General features: G+C 35.9%; 2 protein-coding genes across 3 annotated transcripts in view; both read left to right on the forward strand.

The window, feature by feature from the left end:
- Positions 1-8588, forward strand: part of LOC113232725 (protein ROP) — a 32100-nt gene extending 23512 nt beyond the window's left edge. The window contains exons 11-15 of one of the 2 annotated variants that reach the window (XM_026467505.1): positions 4891-5058; positions 5749-5838; positions 6265-6362; positions 6445-6527; positions 7001-8588. In XM_026467505.1, the coding sequence (XP_026323290.1) occupies positions 4891-5058; positions 5749-5838; positions 6265-6362; positions 6445-6527; positions 7001-7134 (573 nt within the window). In that variant the 3' untranslated portion in view covers positions 7135-8588. The remainder of the gene's footprint in view (positions 1-4890; positions 5059-5748; positions 5839-6264; positions 6363-6444; positions 6528-7000) is intronic. The other variant, XM_026467504.1, reaches the window with a different exon arrangement.
- Positions 8589-8746: 158 nt separating this feature from the next.
- On the forward strand, positions 8747-19595 carry LOC113233046 (argininosuccinate synthase). The gene is made up of 10 exons (XM_026468001.1): positions 8747-8882; positions 8970-9075; positions 11983-12143; positions 13430-13514; positions 15939-16084; positions 17383-17504; positions 18425-18576; positions 18756-18847; positions 19039-19187; positions 19412-19595. Exons 1-10 carry the CDS (start codon positions 8818-8820, stop codon positions 19573-19575), a joined length of 1242 nt encoding a protein of 413 aa, XP_026323786.1. The 5' UTR covers positions 8747-8817; the 3' UTR covers positions 19576-19595.
- The last annotated feature ends 8 nt before the right edge of the window (positions 19596-19603 follow it).

Genomic DNA, 19603 nt, shown 5'->3' on the forward strand with positions numbered 1-19603 from the left:
GTGGCTCTATATAGATCACCATCCTAAATAATAAATAGATAACTTTATTAACAGCCTAAATTGCATTTTACATATCTTGTCATCGTTTAGAAACATCGTTATAATCGGAGATATTAATATTGACATAAAAAGTAATAATGTTGATGTCCACTCAGGTGAATATCTAAACTTACTGCGCCTCATGGCTTTTAACTAGCACTCCCCTTAAGAGTTAACAACTGTTTGAACCATGTACTCATAAAAACCAATATTCAGGCTGCTACTGTCGATATTGAGTCATCTATAACTGATCATTACCCAGTCCTTCTAAATTTAAACTTTGTACCGCTAAAACGTCAAATTACCAGTGTAGTACGAAATTAAATTTGTGTGCAATTACTTGTGAAATTGAAAACACTGATTTCTCTAGTATATATTCATTTAGTAATGCTAACCAGGCGATTGAATGCTTTTTGGCAATATTGAACTCCATAATTTGTACACATACTTTGTTTGTTGTTTATTGTAGGCAGAGAATTATTAAGCCCTGGATTGATGTGTGATGCATAAGAAAGTCAATACTGATCCGAATAACGTGATTTTTAGCTACTACCTACAAACGCTATCGTAATTTTTGTAATAATCTACTTAAATAACTCAAGCGGGAATATGAAAGATTTGAATTTGATAAATCAAAGTATAGTCCTAAAAAACCTGGGAAGTAATAAAAAGGTTTACACATACCGATAAACGAATTGATGGGTCATCAGTCTCAATGAATCAATTCCAATTGCGCTTCTAAAAACTTGCAGTGATCCTACGGAATCTGCGAATGCTGTCAAGTCAACAGTTATTTTGAAAGAGTTGGCTAAAAAAAATTAAACCTGTTTTTGCTAATTGTCCAATTTTGAACTTTGAACTTTGAACTCAATGGTCTTGCTGACGGAGTATGAGATTAGAGATATAATTAGAAGTCTCCGTAACTGTGCGGTCGGCTGGAACGGGACACCAACAGAACTTAAAATCTGCTCGCCCTACTCTAACGCCAATAATAACATATATTTGCAATCTGACAATAACTACAGCTGTATTTCCTAACGCTCATAAAAAAGCTGTATTACAACTCATACATAAAAGTGGAGACAGAGACAATGTCAATAATTTTACACCTATCTCGGTGTTACCAACCTTTTCTAATATTCTCGAGAAAATTCTGAACCGTAGTCTGATTAGCTTCCTGTAGGCCAACAATATCATCTCCAATAACGAAATTGGCTTTAGAAGGGGTAGATCCACTGAGGATGCCATATCTCTAGTAGAACTGCTGTCAAGGAAATAGACGAAAAGCAAACATGTCTTGGCTTGACTTTTCTTGGACCTCTCAAAGGCGTTCGACACCGTCTCTGTCCCACTACTACTAAATAAACTAGAAACTGTGGGTGTTAGGGGGAAAGTTCTGGATATTTTTGCCGATTATTTGTCAAATCGAACTCAATGTCCTAAAATCGGTACCTACATAAGCGAGATGATACGGCATTAATCGTCTCTGGGAGTAGCTGGGCCGACATGGTTGCTTTTGCAGAGTCCGTATTCAGGCTGGCTATGGATTGGCTTAATAATAACCTACTTACAGCAAATGTAGAGAAAACGCAATTTATTACACTGGCCACAAGACGTTCTGCCCATCCCACTCAAGGCTCTATTGAAATCCGTGCTCATACCTGCACCAGTGATTCGTCTGTTTGTAACTGCCCTTCACTGACTAGAACCAATTGCATAAAGTATCTGGGTGTCTTTTTAGACGAGAGCTTCAATTGGTATGACCAACAACAACACATAATACAATCTGTAGCCAACAGAATACGCATAAAAAATTACTTTACTCAGCAGACCGAAAAATCTTAGATGCTGTATACACTGCTCTATGTACTCCTCTCCTATCTTACTGTATCCCAATTTGGGGAGGTAGACGCTAATGTACTCCCTGTGACATAAATATTTATCCGTCGATCCTGTTTAGGTCAACATTCGTCTGTTCCATTGACAGCTGATTTTCCACCTACCAGAAGACTTAGACCAGTTTATCCTACAATAAACTGCCGTACTACCTTTGCTAGAAGACAATTAGCTTAATTAAGTTCCAGACTTTATAAGAACTTAAATATTACTCTACAAATTCACAGAGTCAATAAATTCGACTCTAAATATAAAATAAATACTTGACTATTAGCACATACACACAGACACACACACTCAATGCACGCACACACGCACTTTTACTCTTTCACTCTGGCCTTATTACATCTGTTAAGTATAATTATTTTTTGAATATATTTTTCATTTATTCTATACGAAACTTGTACATACGTTTCTATTTATAATGGTCGTAAATAGTGTTGTGTACGGCTGTTTATCATCATCTAAGCGAAATGAAGAGAGGAGTTTCTTTCGTTTTCCGGAAGATTAAACGAAGTAAGTAAAAAACTTATGTCTGAGACTCATTCGGTTATTGTTTTCTTCATTTATTTAGTGCAGTGTGATATATAATACAGATTTATTATATCAATATAATGAGACGCCATAAGTTCGTGACCTAGTAGACAAGGGTTTTCGAATTTTCAATTTGTATTGTCGATAAATATTATGTAGTGAATATGCCTAATTATTAACTAGGTAACCTTGTTAACGCAATTTCAAATACCTTGGTTACCTACCTTATTTAAATACCGGTCCAAAATATAACATTTTAAGTGCTTTTAATGTATTTTTAAAATATATCTTCAATATTATTCTAATTAGTGAATTAATGAAAAATATAATATTATATCGTTATAAATATCTTCTGGACATGTGTAATTATTACAATTCTATTAATACGATATTATTATAGATAACAGATTCGCGTTAGAATTTTCGCTATGTTGCCGCTCTGACCACGTAACGTAATAGTATGAGAAAGTGATGGGTAAATCTTCCACTTCACGCACATATTTGCGCGTGTGCAGATAGCGCTTTGCTGTATGTTGTAGTAGGTAAAAACTTTCGACCGTAGTATGGAGTGTGCAGAATGTGCTAACAAGCCAAACACTGTAAACTAGTACTAATTTAGTTATACACCATTATATGTAAAAGACGTAAATAAATTATTATTATTATTATTATTACTTTTGGCTTAGCAAGGTGCGACGCAACGTCCAGTGCCGCGGCAGCAAGCGCCGAGTAGTCCACGCCACGTACGCTCAGTAACGTTTAGCGACGGCAACAGCGGTGTACGTATTTAGGCATGGCGTCTAAAGTAGCGCTGCTTTTCCTCGAAAGCTGTTTATATTTTAAATACGATATTTTGAATACGTGGTAAGGAATCCACAAATGAATAAAGAAGAAAATAAATAAATAATAATAATTTATGTTAACAATGATTTGCCATTTGTGGTTGTGTCTCTGTTGTGAACTATGTGGCCGATTTAATATTTCACCAATAAATGCTTCTGTGTCCATCTTTTGCACCGAAATATTTCAAAATATTTTTTTCCGGCCCCCGCTGAGTACGTCACTCTGGGTCGTGGCATCTCCTGAATTCGCCAGTACGTATATTCCCGCCGCGCCTAGCTCCGCGTACCGTTCTCTAAATCGCTCTGCAAAAATCGCGTTGCCGCTTAGTGTGTCGTCGCCTCGTAACGTGCTTCATAAATTTTACACACAATAATTTAATACACAAGCTGCCACTGACAGCGGTATGGTCGTGGCCAACTACTGCAACCGATCAAAAGAACTCAATCCAGGGACAAATTTATCTAGGATATGACTCAAATAACGCTACCCTGTTAAAAATATGACGTTTTCGCGATTGTCACACATAGGAAATGAAACTATTTTTTCGTGTTTAAAAACGGTCATCCTTGACCATGGGACACGAAAAGGACCTGGAACATTGGTTTGTTTGATAAACATACGCCATTTAGATCCGAAAAAACAGTTTCATTTCCTAAAATATATCAAATGAACTTTCAGTTACTATATGGTTATGAAAACGACCCCTCCTTCGTTATCTATCGTAAGTCACAGAAAAAGGTCTATTATACTCAGCAAATATAAAATTGAAAAGCATTATTAGAAAGAATGAGTATAATTATATCAAATTTATTTGCAACACTTCACGGTTCGCAGCTATTGTCCTCATTTTAATCCTTTCAATACACCAAAACCTTCGCCTGTCAAGTTGTTTATTTATACCTATATGTACATATGTTGAGTGTGTGGGTTATTGAGCGTGTGTGCGTTATTAAGATAAAGTGCATAAATATAGTTCCCAATCGTCATCAAACACTCGCTTTGACCAGCTCAGCACCTTAGTGTAACTGCAGTTGTGATTCAGGTTGGTCCCTAAACAGCATTTCAACTGTCTTTTTGCAATTGTGATACAGTCTGAATGCAATTTGTGAGACGTTTTGTAAATCAAAATAAAACAATAAATTTAGATGACAATGTTTCAAATTTGTATTGTATTAAAAAAGTTTTTAATACAATAAGCAATTATGAATGAAAAATTACATCTGATAAATGTCCACCACGACCACAGTTACAGATGTCGATTCTTTCATCAAAGTTTTTAATCAGTTTTTGACAAAATTCACAAATTTTGAGTTTTAAGGCTGCAATCGATTCGATTGGCTCCGTATAGACTCTGTCTTTAACATAACCCCATAAAAAATAATCCAACGGTGTTAAATCACATGATCGAGCTGGCCAATTAAGGGCTGAATTTCGTGAAATTATGCGATCGGGAAACTTGGTTTGCAATAAATTCATTGTTTCGGTGGCTGTGTGACCACACCAAATAACAAATTTATTGTTTTATTTTGATTTACAAAACAAGGTTCTTGTTGAAAAACCCTATATATATTGTTACAGTCTGTGTCAAACTACAACAAGATGCGCATAATTGCGCTGTACATAATGTCGAAGAACGGCATCTCGGAGGAGAACTTGAACAAGTTGGTGACCCATGCCCAACTTGACCCCGCCGACAAGCAGACGCTCTTGAACTTGGCTAATCTTGGACTTAACGTTGTTGTTGATGTATGTATTCTTTTCCGGTCACTTTGTAGACTACCTAGCAATGGCGTCTAATATGATTAAGAAGATTCATTAAAAAAATTAAATGTGGTTCATTTTCCTAGATAAACTAGTAGGTACTATTATTGTGATCTTTGTTTCGTGCTCAAAGATAACACTACCCTCTGTTGGAGCTCTTTCAAGCATTTAAGAGTTTTTATCAAAGACATCTCAACTTCTAATCAAGTTTATTGAATTTCAGAAATTTTCACCATTGTGATATTCATTTTTTTTTTGTGAAATTACTCCACTAGTTTGTTATAATCATTCCAGATCTTTGTTGTAAATTGGTTTATTAACGGCTAATTTTGATGAAATAGATTTCTCATAGATGGCGCTACGACAAAAAATCATTAAAAACCAAAACAAAGATCTGCAACAAGCACATAGAAAAATTGGTAAGGTCCGCTACTTTGTTCTGTGGCTAAGTTGGCATAACATCTGGCACTGTTTGCTAGATGAGGTTGGTTCGATTCCCACCAGTTCGAAGACATTTTTTCTAAGTGTTCTATCGGTCTTTGTATTAATGATTATTTCAACTTCTGTTTCAATCCATTTATGAGTTATATGCGCATCTTAAGCACATCTCAACGTAAAGCACGGGCCTCTTTCTGAATCAATCTGTTTCTTACTATTTCACGGTTATATTTGTAGGGCAACAGAAAGAAACAATATCAAGTTACGAGGAAGGAGCGTATCACTGAGCAGACGTACCAGATGTCGCGGTGGACACCCATCGTCAAGGTATGACTGAATTCACTACTTCATAATATTTCATAGGATTAGAAAAATTGTCTTTGGTGTTGATAAAGTTTGTTCCTACACGCATATGTTCAACTCACACTGACGCAGAGTCGAAGCGTCGCAACGCGTCATGTTTTGCACCTATTTTCTCATAATTAAGGTACAAATTTGTGTTATACAAATATGGATTTTTCAACTACAACGCCTGGCGACGCGCGTCGACACTTGGTTGCATTCGAGCGGTTTCACGCGTTACTTGAGCGCATTGAGGCGTCAGACGCCGACCACACTGTGATCCAGGTGCACTAATGCGAGCGTCGACGCGCGTCGCCAGGCGTTGTGGTTGAAAAACAGGACGCGACGCGACGCTTCGACTCTGCGCCAGTGTGAGTTGAACCTTATACTACTACATGTGTTTGTTTACAGGACATCATGGAAGACGCAATTGAGGACAAGCTTGACCAGCGTCACTTCCCTTTCTTGGCTGGACGCGCCCAGACTTCCGGTTATCAGGCGCCCACCAGGTACGAACATGTCAGGAATAAATAAAACAGTGTATTTTTTAATGCATAGATATTTTGCAATTTAAATTTCGTTTTATTGCAGCGTGCGCTATGGCCACTGGCACAAGGACAAAGCCCAACAAACCGTCAAGAACGTGCCTCGCTTGATTGTTTTCATCGTCGGGGGTGAGAGAACTTAATACAACTAAACTAGATTAATTGAGGCTGTCGGAAAAGCGGTGTAACATTTACTATAACATTACAGTAATTTTTCTATAATATTACTTTAAATGACACAAAAGTACATAATAATTTTGTATTCAATGAATGTGGAAATAATTGAATGTGGGCCGTAGCACTTTTGATCTGGTAGCCTCAATTAAGTTAACTTCTGCCCGTGCTATTAATTAGCTAATCCAGGAAATCTATCCCATTAAATTTCATCACAATTCGATCAGCCATTTCAGCATGAGTAGTTAATATCCATCGAAACTATTATTTATAATATTACTGGGATTATACGAAATATTTAAAAATTTTCATTAGAATCGTTACACGCATTCTCTTTATTTTTAATTAACATTGTTTTTATATCTCCATTTATTTATTTGCTCTAATGGCCATTTGTGTAAAAGCAATTATATTATTATTTTCCTCAGGAGTAAGTTTCTCCGAGATTCGCTGCGCATACGAAGTAACAGCCGCACTGAAGAACTGGGAAGTAATCATTGGGTCCTCCCACATCCTTACTCCCGAAAACTTCTTCGCGGACCTTAACTCTCTTACTAACTAATCAAGCACTTTAACACAGACGTGAAATACCATGTTCCGATAACGTAAATGCGAGTTTTTAAAAGTAAATTTTGATTTAATTTGAATATAGGGGGAAACGTACATTACATTGTTTCGACTTTTTAAACTATGGCAAGTATGATTTGTTCGTGGCGAAGTTTCGAAATCCTATTCCAAAGTTTTCCCCCATTAAGCGCGCCACTAGTTTCATAGTAATTCTTTTATAAGCTGCTGTTTAGGAACATGACACCGTTATTTTGAAGAGGTCGTATAAATAGGTACACGTTACTGACTAGCACTGTGATGCCTCCAACTAATTGTGATAATAATCATACTAATGTAGTGTTTGTGCAGTCGCTTGCAGTTCACAGATGAGAGCAATTAGGTGTAAAGTGTACCAGTAAATTGTAGTGTGTTTCTTGGACCCTATTCATTGGACTGTTCACATTATGTTTGAATGTTTTATTTGTAAATATTATAATTTTGTTAAAAGTATTCAAAGTATTTATATTGTTAACGTTTATCTCAAGTTTTCATTAATAAATTGCATCTAACAATTGATTTTTAGTTTGTAAGATTATTATTATTTTTAATTCTATAAGTTTATCTTGTGGACCACGCTGAATGCTGATAAAGGCACTGGTGGAAAATGAGAACCAAACAAAATGTTATTTTCAGTACTGAAGGCGTCAGTGTTCGCATAACCAACAAACAACTATTAGAATAAAATTCTAGACATAATTAATGCCTTCATGTTATATGTCATTAGCTTTAACGTAAGATTTCTTTCTTCATTATTTAATTAATGCCAAATGCTAGATCTTACCAGAGTGTTAGTTATTACATTTTGAACTCTTGCAATTGGCGTTACGCACGAAACGTTAGACGATAATTTGCAATCTATTGTATTAAAATCCTATATTTCCAGTAGGTTACAATTTCGCTAGTGTTTTTACTCTTACCTAGTATTCTTAGAACTATTGCAGCTGTTCTGTCGTGTTGCGTATGTGTAAATCACACCGTTGTTGTTTCAACATTCCATTACCAATTAATCATGGTACCATCGATAGTTGGTAATAAAAATAAAATTATTAATTGTCATCATAGTGAGATATCGATAAAGTGGATTTCACATTTTATAAGCGTGGGAATATTCGATCATTGAACAAACTTTAGGTGGATAAGTAAAATTAATTTGTTATAGCTTAAATAAATGCTTCAATAGTTTTGTCGGTATGATGACATTTTACCGATTGAATGGAAACACCATGTATTTATTGTTCTATTTAAAAATAATATTACTCTGCCGTTTACAAATATTATTAATATCTGAAAACATTTTGGAAATTCTTGTGTACCTTTGAGGTAATTGTTGTTAGAATATTCGAATACAAAAGTACGTTTTTGTATAGCTAACCATATTGTGCAATTATGTAGGAAATATGCATATTATAATACTTAACTATCAGTATTCAAATGTTAAGAGTTTTATTAAATTATTTAATCATCCATTTGTTGTTTTCTTGATATAAACCCAGTCTTTTGATTGTGTATTATTGTATAAATGACCTGTGGGTTATCTTGTGCTAGGTATGGCTGTAAATATCGCAGTTCACTCCACAGGTCTCTGTACACGAAGTAACTATTTTATTCATAACGATTTTTAAAAATTTTATTTATCGTTATGCCTAAAGATTTGGTTGTTCTCGCTTATTCAGGTGGTTTGGACACCAGCTGCATATTGAAATGGTGATATATATTTAGTTTGTGTTTTTTATTAACATTGTTCCGAGCTATAGACAACTTATTTAACATTTATTTCTGCTATTTGTACAGGTTGATTCAAAAGAATTACGACGTAGTAGCTTATATGGCCGACATAGGTCAAAATGAAGATTTTGAAAAAGCTAAACAGAAAGCTAGGGCTATTGGAGCGAAAGAAGTAAGTTCACAACATTCTTCTTTCTTAGTATATTTTCTTGACTTGTCTTACGCAGCACTATCTATGCATCCGAATTTACTCAGGAAGTAATGTCGATAACGATCTTATTCCGTTAATTTACAATTGTTTATGCCATGCAAGCACAGCAATTACCTGCAGGTAATTCCCTGTACTAGGGATACCAGAACAACGAAATTAACTTCAAAGCACTGCCAAGAACTTATTTCTCTTCTTATCAGCGTAAACGTGGTGTAACCCACTTTTTTTTGTAATACGGAACGAAAAAAGGCACAACTGCTGTATAAAGTACGCATAGTGGTGCCTTTTTTCGTTTCAACATCTTTTATTGTTGTGTATTTCTTCAAAAATTGATACTTTCAGATATTTTTTTTTTCTATGGAGAAATATACTTTTATTTTTTTCTCCAAAAATACGTATATACAGGGTTATTTTTAAATGACTAATAACCTCGCAGGACTACATTACTAACATTATAAGGAGCAACTTTTGTTCTACGACTTTTTACAAAACGCAATAAATTTACCGAAAACAAACTTTTAAATTTTTTCTGTGCTGTCTGACAGTTTTTAGATCTGTATTTTGGTAATAAGTAGTAATTAAACATATGTATAGCAACGCCTTCCGGCCGCGTGCTGTCTGTCGGTAGGAATTCCCGCGCTTTTTACGCAAGGGCTAAATAATACCTACAAATAATGCAATTTATTTAACAATTATTATTACGAAATGACCTACATCTTTTACGTCGAATAACTAGCACAATTCTTGTGATTAATACCTAGAAGTTAATTAATAGCTTGTTTCCACGTTTAACTCGCTTGCTGGGTTTGTACGAATGGCAGCACATCGAGCTAAATATTGGCGGAGCTAGTTCCGATATACTACGATATTCGAACACAAACATGTAACATGATGTGCTGTTGACAATACACTGAATCCACAATCCTGGACCTAGGGTAAAATTGTCCGTGATCTCTTAATCGCTGTGTGGCAGCTAACATTGTAACTTGGCTTGGTGTATGTACAGTAGGAAATCGTCTTCCATATTCGCGGCAGGCTTCCGACACATTGTCACCACATATAGCAAGTAACCGCACCATTTCCGTATGTATACTCTGCACTTGAATAGCGATACGTCATCGTGCTAATAATTAGAGTTACAAAACAATAAATAACATGTGCATTTACGACGCGAATGCATCAAAATGACTGACCGCCGCCGACGCCGACGCCCCGCCGCCGCCGCCCGTAGGAGCGTTCCCTCCCTCCCCCATCCCCTTTCGTGCATTTCGCATCGGATGATTTGTTTACATTAGCGCATCGACATCATAGCCCAATTAGCGTGTTCTTTTCTTACCGCATAGTGTTAATAACCGTTTAGAGCATACGATTAAATATTTTTATTTTTGTATGAAAGTAAAATCTGACGAATTATTAAAAGTCATGGAACAAAAGTTGTAGTATATGATGTTAGTAATGTAGTCCTGCGAGGTTATTAGTCATTTAAAAATAACCCTGTATATGAGAACACCGAGTGCTCCATTAGGTTCGCGCATCGACTCTGCTCGTTGTCGTCGTCATCGTAAACGTAGCGCGGAGTGCGACAAACCAAAATATCTTGCTGCGCTCGCGTCCACGAACACACTGCGCTCCGCTATTTATAAGATAAAGGCGTTTTATTATTTTTTTTAAATAACTTTTTACAGAAGCTTCCTAAAAAAGTTCAAAAAAAAGTATGTTTAGGTAGAAATTAAATTAATAATTAAATAAAAAAAGTAAATTATATACTGCTGGGACCATGAAAACCGTAAAGTGGTCCAGCCAACCTGACGTCAAAATGGCTGGTCACTTTATTTCTTTAATATTTCCGTTAGCGCCAAGGTAGAAAATATGGCAATAAAGGTACTCAATAGTAGAAATTAGGTGGCGGGTTTGCAGTCTTAGCCGCCGTAGGCAAAAGACCATGTAATCAGTACCAGCAGCCCCTTTCTCAGCGCTCATCATATACTGGTAGACTACATAATGAGTTTACTTTATTGCCAGCTTTTATCGAAATTGATTCAATCATTTAGTTAACTGATAATAGCTGCACTAGTAGCGTTCAGTAGTTTTTTAGTTTAACGCGATCAGACAGACAGACTGACGCGGTGGTGATAATATGTAGAGATGTAGAGATTATAAATTACATTTTAGATAATATGTAACATATTTATATTTCGTACATAAAATGTACGAAAGTGATTTAGGAAGATTATTGTTATACGATGCGATGCAGTGCGGCCCGCCATTATGTGCGGTAGCCTTTAGTATATTTAGGTACTTTGAGTTATTTCTTGATATCCTCAGTGAATTTTTTTGTCACGATTGGCCGCCCAGGCCCGGACCTACTGGGCCTTAGGGCAAATCCACCACTACTTACTTCGCGAACCCGGTGGAGGTTAAATCATGCAAAGTAGCTACGCTTGTGTTGAATATTTTTTTCAAGCAGTTAATTTTCTCACTCTCCCTCCGCATAATATTACAACAAATAACATATCGCAACTACAGTCACAGACACCACCAAAAATATATCCGACATGTGTTTGATGTGTTTCGCCTCTCTACGAGGCATCCTCAGGGGTTGTTAATTGTTCCACACTCGGCCGAAGAAATTATTTTTAATTTACTTCCATTTTTAATTTTTATTAAGATTAAAGTAATAATACAGAAAAAATGTGAGTTAACACCACTTTTGCGCTGATAGCCTCAATTGGCAATTTTTCCTGATTGATCTTATCGGGAATTAAATCCGCAACCTCATCTAGCGCCCATTTTACTAAACGCTGTACTACGGAGCTCGTCAAATATTAGCACGCATGGCAATACAGTCATGTTTACTTACATACTTAGGTCATCGTAGAAGATCTTCGCAAGGAGTTCGTCAGTAACTACATGCTACCAGCCATACAAATGGGGCTGGTATACGAAAGTCGTTACTATTTGGGCACTTCGCTGGCTCGGCCTTGCATCTCTGTGGGCATCGTCAAGGCTGCCATGAAACTTGGGGCTAAGTGAATATTCAGCTTCTATTTAATAGCCTGATAAAAAAAACAAACTTCGTATTTTGCATTTGTTTGGAATTTTGTAGTTTCAATTGGACGTAGTTAAACAAAAAGGATCTAATCCATAGCCACTCACTTTCCAGATATGGCAGTTTGAAGTTTAAAAGTGTTTCTCACTCTTGTTTTATTTTCAAAACTAATTATGTCATGTAACTCCAGAGATATTTATTTATGTTTATATGTTGGATTTTTTTTGGAGATCTATAAGGTTAGACTTTAGGAACCGTTCGGTACATACATATAACACATTTTTTGATAATTTTGTGGATTAGGTCCTTAACTACGTTGTTACTTTTTGCTTAACTACGTCCAATTATGTATGTTCCACTGTTGTTCACGGACTTTAAGACAGTCGCTAAAATTTTGCTTTCAAATATGATCTTCATCGCTGGTAAACCTAGTTATGCTCAGTAGTAGTTTAGTAGCAGTAGAGATCCTTGTGAAAGAGTTCGTCCAGGGTAGTACTGCCACCCTACCTATTTCTGCCGCCAAGCAATAGGTAGTGTAAGCATTACTGCGTTCCGGTTTTGAAGGCTAAGGGTATTGGTGAAATTACAGGCACTTTTCAACTTATATCTCAGAGCACCTCAGATCTTTGCAATTTAAAGCTTTGAGTGGCACTGCAACTGTTATGGACAAGCGTATAGCCTACCATCAGGCGCACGACTTGTTCGTCCCACCACTTAGTATCATAAAAAATGACTTAATTAACCATCTACATCACCGTAGCATGGCTACGCATGATAGTAACGACGCGCGCGATAAAATTGAAATAAGCGCTCGCTATTGGCTGTCACTGTCAGATCTAATTTAGATAGCCAATAGCGCGCGCGTCGCGACTATCATGCGTAACCATGCCAGAGAACCAATAAGTAATGCAAATAATTAATGAAAAATATAATATTATAACGATATAAATACGTAATGAACATGTGTAATTGTTAGGATTCTATAATTAAATTATAGATAATAGTTTGCCGCTCTGATCACGTAACGTAATAAATAGTACGAGCAAGTGATGGGTAACCCTGCCACTTCACGCACACATTTGCGCGTGTGCAGATAGCGCCTTTCTGTATGTAGTAATAGTAGTAGGTAAATAATTTTCGACCGTGCGTTATATGAAATGTCCGGAGTGTGGCCATGCTACAAGGGCTGATGCATGCACTATTAAATGGATATATTACCTAAGTATCTCTAGGTGTTGAACTAAGAAAATTAATTATATTAATTAGGTACATCTCTCATGGAGCAACAGGAAAAGGCAACGATCAAGTACGCTTTGAACTCAGCGTGTACTCCTTATGGCCACAAGGAAAGGTAAGTAGTTAAGAAAAAATACAATTTGCACACAAGCAAATACGTAGACCAACAAAAGACAGGGCACAACTAACGGCATTATCACTATATAGCAATCTCTTGTGAGTAACCTTGGGTTACCAGAATAAGTAAAAGAAAATAGACAGATAATGTAATAAATGCACGAATCTAATATTACTGCCCTTCTTTGCATAACCATGAATCAATAACTCGAGGACTGCTATTTGCGATACAAGACGGAGCATAGTCATGTATATAGTACCTATTAATACACCTGGTGTGGCGAAGAGTGCCAAATGGCTACTTTTGTAATTAATTTATTTTACCGACTCAAGTCTAGTGACCGCCATTAAAGAAAATAATAATGTTTTATATTGGCAAGCTGCTCTACTTCATCAAAGCTACTCTAATTTCTAATGATAACTAGATGACGCATAATCACGCGTAAACATGCGTATTCCTTTCAAATTCTAATAATTTGTTGATCACAAGTAGTCGTAATAATAAGATAGTAGAAAAATACTAGAATAAGATAGTTAAGTCCTTTATTTCACTTGTTTAAAAAAAATATTGATTGCTTAAAAAAATTAAGACTTTAGTTTTTAATCGACTTCAAATATTTAAATTATTGTCCTTCCAATAAAATGACTTTAATAAATAATATCTTTTTGTAATAAAGGATCTTATCGATTAACTTAAATAATAAAAACGCACGTCAAAGTATGAACTTGCGACTGCCTTAATTCATTTTACTAGATAGTTTTCTGTTGGTAATTGATCAAATTGATGAATGGCAAGACAAATGAAAATGTTACTGCTGAAAAATATGGTAAAATCTGATTAATCAGAGGAGGTTTACTTAACGACGGTCTCGTGTGAAATGTTTGTGATTTGTTTATTATTTCTCGGATTTCTAACTCTGCTACTTTACATATTTGGGTAGCATCTTAGGTGGAATAAACTAGACCACCTTCGTCCTCAAAAGCACCGAACTCATACATATGACCAACTCCAGGTTTTTGTAAAGACGCAATGGTAATTCTTTGCATTATATATTTTTTTGCCTTTTACCCGATTACCCGTACTACATATCCGGCGATGTATGTAATTATTTGCTCACTATATTCGGACATTCGAGGCAACGTGCTGCAAAATTTATCGAAATTACAGATACTACTGATAATAGATACTACAAAACTGAAAAAATAAAAACGAAACGTTATAACAAAAGAGTTATAGAATATTTTTATAATATTGCTAAGGTCATAATAATTTTCGTCCCTTTGTTTTCAAAATCGATCAGAATCGAGAACAGTGTTGCCTAATGTATAAATCACTTAATGTTTTTGGCCAAAGAAATGTATAAGCGGCGGAACCACGAAATTGAATGCATTATACAAAAGTGCGTCCGTTCGATATTCATGGCGTATTAACAAGGGATCGCAAATCTATCGCACCAAGTAAAAGCCGCAATGCATTACAAAAATTAGGCATACACTCGGTTGCATATTTGTTTTCTCGAAATTCATACAAAACTAAAATAATTGTTTTTAAAATAAATGCTGCATCTTCTGATTACAAAATCACTTGCCCATGGAAGGAAACGTCCCTGTTTACTAGTTTGCCCAAAGTTATGGTGCTTTTGCAGTTTATAATGGCACAATAATGCATTTTTCACGTTTTCGACTAGTGTTTATCTACGATAACGGTCGAGCGCGTTCTGAAGTGTAGCAGCGCGAGCGGCAAGTGAATTTCACTTACTTTGGGCATGCGAAGTACGTACACTTGCGGCGTCTATCAGCGGCAAGTCAATTTCACTTACTTTGGGCATGCGAAGTACGTACACTTGCGGCGTCTATGTATGTCTGTGGAAAGCGCGGTAGTGCTAACTGTTCTTTTATTTTGTTTAGGATTAGCGCCATCTACCCATATTAGGAAGCGTTAATTTATAAACACAATGCCATCTATTGACACGCACATTGGTCAAAATTTAGAAAATGAATTATTGATTTGTTTTATTTAGTTAAATAACTCCACTACAGTGCCGGCACGCTATGATGGCTGTTTTGACAGATTATAATTTTTTTTTATATATTATTATAAAAAAAATATAATCAAATGCCAGTAACAGCTACAAGTTTTTCGATTTATAACCAGTATTGCAAGGGGTAGCTAAGTTTTAATAAAACGAAAATTAAAATATTTACTTATTTTTCGTCAATTCGAAACTGCTTTGTCTTGCATTGAGCTTTGACGAGAGTTCGCCGGAGGTATATAAGTTGTGCTGACCAGCGATCCCATAAGTGACGATCGTATTACATTTAATTTATAAAAATTTAGAACACCAAATGCCGAGTTGTGTCGTAAAGTTATACATTCCATAAATTTTACTGCACGTCTGTACAATCTAGTGTGAAATTCTAGGTTATAGCACCATGGCGCTTACCCGAATTTTTCGAAAGATTCCAAGGACGGATTGACCTACTTACGTTTGCCGAGAAGGAAAATATCCCTGTATCTGCTACTCCTAAAGCGCCGTGGTCTACTGATGAAAATATTATGCATATTAGGTTTGTTTTAGTTGTACTTAATTCAGTGTATACAAGATATTTGTAAAATACTAACAACTTCGCATCACTATATTAGTACTAACATCATAAACTACAACTTTTGTTCCACGATTTTTACAAAACATAATTTTACCAAAAATAAACTTTTGAATTTGTGTAATCTGCAGCTTGATTTTGATTGCTTTTCCCGATCGGAAACTGCGTCTTTTCAGAGTCGAGGCGCACAATTGTGATTCACAACTGGCCCATCGGAAACTTTTGATATTTGTAATCGAAACAAGTGCCTCGGTGGCCGAACGGTTACCATGCCGGACTGCCACGCAGAGGTCCCTGGTTCGATTCCCGGGTCGGGAGAAACATTTGTATGGCCTACATTTATTTCTCTCGTGAGTTTGGGTGTAATTGGTGGTTGTCTATGTGTGTGTCCATGGCACCCGCGACACAGGGTTTCCCTAGTGCGGGGCCATATTGAGTGTGTGCGTTATTATTATTATATTATTATTAATAGTTGACTTAACTCACGAATTAGAAGATATAATAAGAATCAGGTTCATCTTCTCGCTCAGAAACCCATCTGATTTTGAGACTACCCAATCGGATCGATTGATATGAATCAAAATCATGTCGCTGATACTTTTTAGCCGACTTCTGTTTTGAGGGAGGAGCTCATGAATTCGACTGTATTTTTATTTTATTTTTTTTGTGCGTGTGTTACGCGTAACACACACGCGATAACTCTATATTTGTGAACGGATTTTGATGATTGCCGTTGGTCCCATTTAAGTTTGAGGGCGGCAAACTAGGGGATGAATCTGGTTTCGCGTACTTTTCGCTAACCGATTTCAATAAAACCTGGCAAAAAGATATAATTCCTCGAACTTTTGAGGTCGGATTTTTTTTATCTTATCTTATTTTTATAAGTTCAAACGTACAAGCGTACTCCCCACTTCAGTGTTTTTCATCAGACTGGTTTTACGCTAGCGCTTTGTTTTGTTACCATACAGAGTTATGACCGTTTAGAGCGATCTATTTAAATATTTTTGTTTTTTTTTTCGAAACAAAAATCTGATGAATTTAAATAAATCATGGAACAAAAAGTTGTTGTTTATGATATTAGTTATAGTATAATCTTGCGGGGTTATTACTATTTTACAAATAACCTTGTATAATAGCGAGACGATTATTACAAAAAATAAATGTCTATCAAATACGCCTTTTTTATTTGTCCATTAATTCGTTCGTTATTTATGTAACTCATTGTCCTTGCTCATTTACAAGTTCTACCTCTTTTTCACTAGTTACGAATCTGGGGTGTTAGAAGATCCCTCGACGATACCGCCTAAAGGAATATACAAAATGACTCGCGACTTGCAAACTACCGAGGACTATACCTGCACCGTCGATATCAATTTTGATAAAGGTTTGTTTTAATTATTGATACAAAGATCGAACACTAAGAAAAAATATTCGATCTGGCTAGATTCGACCCAGCGCCTTCCAGCAGTCCGTGCTAGACGCTCTGGCCACTGAGCCACGGAACGAACTAGCAACTTTACGAATTGTTCTATGTTTGCAGATCTTTGTTTTTGGTTTTTTACGACATTTTTGGCGTAGTGCCATCTGTGGGAAATCTTTTTCTTCACTCAGGCAGGTGACTAGAGATGTCGCTTTAATAATTGTAATTACGTTTATTCAACGTCTCGATGTTTTACTACCATGATATTCAATTATTTTGTGAAATTACTCCGTTTGTTATAACTATTAATACATACAAACATCGAACACTAAGAAAAGTTCTTTCGATCCCATAAAAATAATGAAATATCATGATAGTAAAACTGCCGTCCGCTAAGGGCGCATTCCCACTATATCGTGACGACAGATTGTCGTGCAGTTTACAGTGTCGTGGCTTGTATATTTAAATGAAGTTGTTCACATATAGCACGACACGATTAACTGTCGTTCCCGATTTTTTATCGTTCCGATAAGTTGTAAGTAGAACACGTTAACTAATTTCAACTGTTTTTAAAAGAGATTTGTTTGTGTGATTTGTTTTTAAAAAAGAATTTTGTACTGTATTTTTTGCTATTTAAAATGGTTATTTGACAATTTGTCTCTTAGACGCGTTTTCGTTAGTGGACGGCAGAAAACACCGTCACACTCAATAAATTTAATTACAAAGGTTCGTTTTTCAATGTTCCTACTTATAAAATTGCAATCTCCATCATGGTTGTAGTGAGAGGAATACTGACTTATTAAAATTACGTTTACTTTTGAAACATGTGCCTGCTTACCGTTTGTCCCTCATGCCGGATATAAAATATAATTGTCGCTTTTTAGGTTTGCCAGTATCTATCCAAATACCAAGTGGTCAAGAGAAAGCTTTATTGGTGAATGATCCTCTGTCTCTGATTGAGACGTTGAACAAATTGGGAGGACAGCATGGTATTGGACGTATAGACATCGTTGAAAATCGCTTTCTAGGCCTTAAGGTACTTTTTATGTTTCAACAATATCTCTTGTTCGATAGAGGTATAGCCAGCATTCCATGAGTCGTGGTTTTATGCAATTTAAAAGGGATGCTATTTCAATGTTTGTAAATTAAAATCTTGATGAAATACCAGTTTCTTTTGCGAATCAAATGGTCTATTGAAAATGTGATTTATTACAGTCAAGGGGATTGTATGAAACTCCAGCGGGCACAATTCTTCACGTTGCTCATCTCGACTTGGAAGCGTATGCCCTTGATAGAGAAGTCCTAAGGTTAGTTTAAAAAAAAAGATTAATCGTTCATTTTGATGATGATATAAAAAATGACATATGTATACGAGTTGAAACGTAAGTGTAGGTATTTTACATAAGTGTTTAGTAAAAAGGCGATAATGCAGAAGAGTCACGTGGCAACATCGAATATTATTAATTATGAAATTTTTATTCACAATTGATTACTACAGGTTGAAGAAGTATCTGCAGGATAAAATGGCTGACTTCGTGTACAACGGCTTCTGGTTTTCCCCTGAGGCATCTTACACCAGAAAATGCTTGGAATTATCTCAAGACACTGTCACTGGAACCGTTACAGTGCAACTGTTCAAAGGCAACGGTAATAAATTATTCTTTAATTTATTGACGGTGTTTTCTTTTTTTGTAGATATCTCTAAGAAGATACTATGCCAGGCGCACGTACATTTTATTGCTTCAATCATTGACTTACAATTGTAAGTCAATGGCTTCAATACTGAAATTTTGAAAGAAGAAAAACGTTCACATCATTGTATACTAAATTTGAAAAAAATTCATAATAAAACATTTCTAATTTGTATGTAGTGTCTGTTTTGGCGAGGAGAAGTTCTACCAGCTTGTACAACAAAGATTTGGTGTCGATGGATATAGCTGGTGGATTCTCACCAGAAGATAGCACTGGTTTTATTAATATCAACGCAATGAGACTCAAAGAATATGCAAGATTTACCGCACAGACAAAGTTGTAAATCAGTAAGTATGTAACATACATGCATT

This window comes from Hyposmocoma kahamanoa, unplaced genomic scaffold (genome assembly GCF_003589595.1).
Source record: "Hyposmocoma kahamanoa isolate Upper Pololo Valley unplaced genomic scaffold, ASM358959v1 78, whole genome shotgun sequence".
NCBI lineage: Eukaryota > Metazoa > Arthropoda > Insecta > Lepidoptera > Cosmopterigidae > Hyposmocoma > Hyposmocoma kahamanoa.

What these genes read in the sequence shown, in the direction of transcription:
- LOC113233046 (XM_026468001.1), top strand. Translation starts at nt 8,818, where the DNA reads ATGCCTAAAGATTTGGTTGTTCTCGCTTATTCAGGTGGTTTGGACACC. An exon ending in GGGCTATTGGAGCGAAAGAA is followed by an intron (nt 9,076 to 11,982) that starts GTAAGTTCACAA and finishes TTACATACTTAG; the next exon opens with GTCATCGTAGAAGATCTTCG. An exon ending in GCAACTGTTCAAAGGCAACG is followed by an intron (nt 19,188 to 19,411) that starts GTAATAAATTAT and finishes ATTTGTATGTAG; the next exon opens with TGTCTGTTTTGGCGAGGAGA.